At 28.6% G+C, this 3,353-nt stretch overlaps 1 protein-coding gene across 1 annotated transcript in view; it reads left to right on the top strand.

Moving 5' to 3' along the window:
* Nucleotides 1–3,353, top strand: part of LOC100159810 (glutamine synthetase-like) — a 14,098-nt gene that overhangs the window by 6,832 nt on the left and 3,913 nt on the right. The window contains exons 4-5 of the mRNA XM_001946098.5: nucleotides 806–951; nucleotides 2,655–2,783. Coding sequence (XP_001946133.2) covers nucleotides 806–951; nucleotides 2,655–2,783 — 275 coding nt within the window. The remainder of the gene's footprint in view (nucleotides 1–805; nucleotides 952–2,654; nucleotides 2,784–3,353) is intronic.

The following is a 3,353-nucleotide window of genomic DNA, read 5'->3' as shown; positions in this document are numbered from 1 at the left end:
ATATAACTTAATATGGCTAATAGGTTGAAAAATAATTTCGTACAAGTTGTACTGCAATAATTAAATTATGGATTTATAAAATTAAATTCAGCACGCGTATTATTTTACGCATAGTATAGGATTATACTAAAACAAAGTCAAACAGTCGCGGATGGTAGATGGGTGAGTAAAAAAAATCCTATAAAATGAATTTTTAAAAATATCGCATTAAAGTATCGAGTATTTTTTGACGAAATTATTTTGTGAAATACTTGATACATGGTCTAAAAATGTATCACGATACAAGATACTCGATACTTCATATAATTGTATCGAGATACAAGATACAAGATAGAATTGTATCTAAGATACGTATCTTAGATACTTGTATCGAAGATACTGCCCAACCCTGGTAACTATTAATACTTTGAATTCATCTATGTATTGAAGTAAAGCATATTTTTAATACTCGTATATTTTCCTAGGTGTTTAATCATTAAAATTATGATGCACTCTTTCAATAATTTCAATTCTAACGAGTTCTTTAAAAACTTTCCATTATAACGAAATTGTGGAGCGTGGTAATAAGCTGAACAGCAACAGTTGCACTAGATCATATGAAACCCATAAAGTATCTTCAATACCTACCCTTAACGCCAACACTGGCTATACAAATTGATTTTACCATTATTATTTAACCATATGTATTATGTATATTAATACCACCAAGTGAACGCATATATGTATAATTAAATATCAGTTTGACATTCCTATAATAATGTGAAATATCATTACAATTTATTTTTCATATATTTTATACTTATAGATACAAATCACCGTAAAGCTGCTTTGGAGGTCATGACGAAAGCTGCCAATCAAAAACCGTGGTTTGGTATCGAACAAGAATACACGTTACTCGACACTGACGGCAAACCATTCGGATGGCCAAAGACTGGATGCCCATGGCCTCAGGTACGTTTAAATACATCGTGACGGTTGATGTATAGGATGTATCTTTCCATATCATAGAGCATTATAGATGGGGCTCACATAATCAATAAGAAAGCATTTAAAATGTCAAAAATGTCAAAAATTGCATTTAGTTTATATAAAAAAATAAATCACAAAATGTACTTAAAAATTAAATAGATTTCAGTTGCTTTAACTAGTCTGTACAAAAATTAAAAGCTTTGTAGAATTTATATAAAACTCTCAGATCAATTGAAAATGATGGTTAAGCACGATTCCTTTTTGGGAACATGATTCCGCACGATTTAGATCAAACAATGGGTTGTTAAAATGACCCCAAAAACAACAGGATTCCGTACAGTTTTATGTACAATGTTGCCATTTATTATATTTATTTTCAATTTTGTTATTTATTTGATTGTCAATAAAAAAAGTTGATGAAAATTTGTCAAATATAAAAATATGTAAAAATATGTAAAAATATGTAAAATTGTATAAAAATAATTATAATTTTATACCTTGGTACTTGTTACAAATATTTGGTTATATTTTTATGAATTCAATATTCTTTATATTCGTTAATTGTGTTGTATAAACATTGTTTATCGGGTAAGGCCATTTCATTGAAACGTTCTTTGATGCTGATTTTATTTTTGTGCAAGTCTCTTCTTGTGTTTGCTTCAGAGCTGATATAACCAAATGTATAGAAGGGTGTGAACTAAGAAACTGTGCATTATATGTTCTATGGAAACTCTAAACAAAACGTTTTTTTGGAAACAAAACGTCATAGATATTATATTAATAGTTTTACACCTTGAATTTAGTTATTATTAGAGCTAGGACTTTGGTAACTTGCATTTTTTTCTTTAAGTGCTATACAGTTCCAACAAAAAAACTAAATTTGTTTCGTGATATAACAATTTAGAATGTGTAATTTTAATTTTGCATTTATTTCCATTTTTTGCATTTTTTTGTATTAAATGTATTTTATTGCATTTTAAAGGTAATTTTTACGTAATATTACAAATATTACGTTAATTTTGTGTATTTAAACTAATTTTTGTTTATTTTAAGCTTTTTTAATACCTATGTGTTGTATAGGTAAATTAATAATATTTATTTTAAAAATAATTTTTTTCGCTTATCTAAATATATTTTTGGTCATTTTTTAAGTTCATTTTTAGTTTTTAGGTCATTTTCGAATTTTTTTTTTAGTGCATTTTTGTGTATTTTTTAGGTCATTAAAATCCTAGCTCTAGTTATTATAGTTTTACCGAGGATGTTTGGGCCCTCACTATATATTTACGAATAGGCAAAATGTACGTAAAACGCAATAAAAATCAAATAGTCAAGTATCTACGTAACCTTATGGAAATCTGGTAACATTGCACTAAAGTCTTAGGTACAAAACGTACGGAATCGTGTGCCTAAAAATGTGCACGATTTCGTACACTGATAAGGAACGTACGGAATCGTGTTCTGCCCGAAAATTAAACACAAAAAAGCCAATTATAAGTAAAAAGGCAAACATTTACACTGTACATCTTAGATATTAAATAAAACCCAATTTTACACAAAAATTATTTTTCTATTATTGTTATTGAAAAAAAGACTTTTGCCTTCAAATGGGAACCCTAATTATAAATTATAATTTAGTCACTTGGAGACTGTTTGTAAGTACTGAAATTAAATTCACGGTATTATAGGGTCCGTACTATTGTGGTGTCGGCGCTGATAAAGTGTACGGACGTGACATAGTGGAGGGTCATTATCGTGCATGTCTGTACGCCGGAATCAACATAACTGGAGAGAATGCCGAAGTTATGCCAGCTCAGGTACCTATATAATTTAGCTCATTAATATTAAACATTTACGAGCATTATTCGCCAACGCAGATGTATACAATTAGCATATATTTTTATACACGGGTATCTAAGTGCATTGTATAATACTATATAGTGCAAAAGTGGGCAAGTTAATGAAAATATTGAACTCAAGTTAAGTTAAGAGGATACAAGATTGATAAGTTAAAAGTTAATATATAAAAAAATATTAACTTAACTCAGTTTAAAAAAAGTTAATCTATTTTTTTTAAAATTAGTATGTAAATCACATGAATAGTGAATGTGTCTTTCTAGTTTCTAATTTATAAATTTAAAAAAATAATTTTATGGAACTTTTATCATAATGTACACTGTATACCATTTTGATTTTACTTTACTATTATTTAATAATTTAAACTATACTCATCTCAAATTAATAATTTAACAAATATTTTTTTATCGTATAGCAATTGAATGTCATAATACGTGGATACAGAGGTGGACTTACCATTTTTTCGCCCATAGGCATTACAACACCAGCGCCCCGTACATTGGCGTGCTCCCACGGGGGGGGGGGGGGGG

Source organism: Acyrthosiphon pisum, chromosome X (assembly GCF_005508785.2).
Source record: "Acyrthosiphon pisum isolate AL4f chromosome X, pea_aphid_22Mar2018_4r6ur, whole genome shotgun sequence".
Classification (NCBI taxonomy): Eukaryota; Metazoa; Arthropoda; class Insecta; order Hemiptera; family Aphididae; genus Acyrthosiphon; species Acyrthosiphon pisum.
This window is presented reverse-complemented; position numbering and strand designations above follow the sequence as displayed.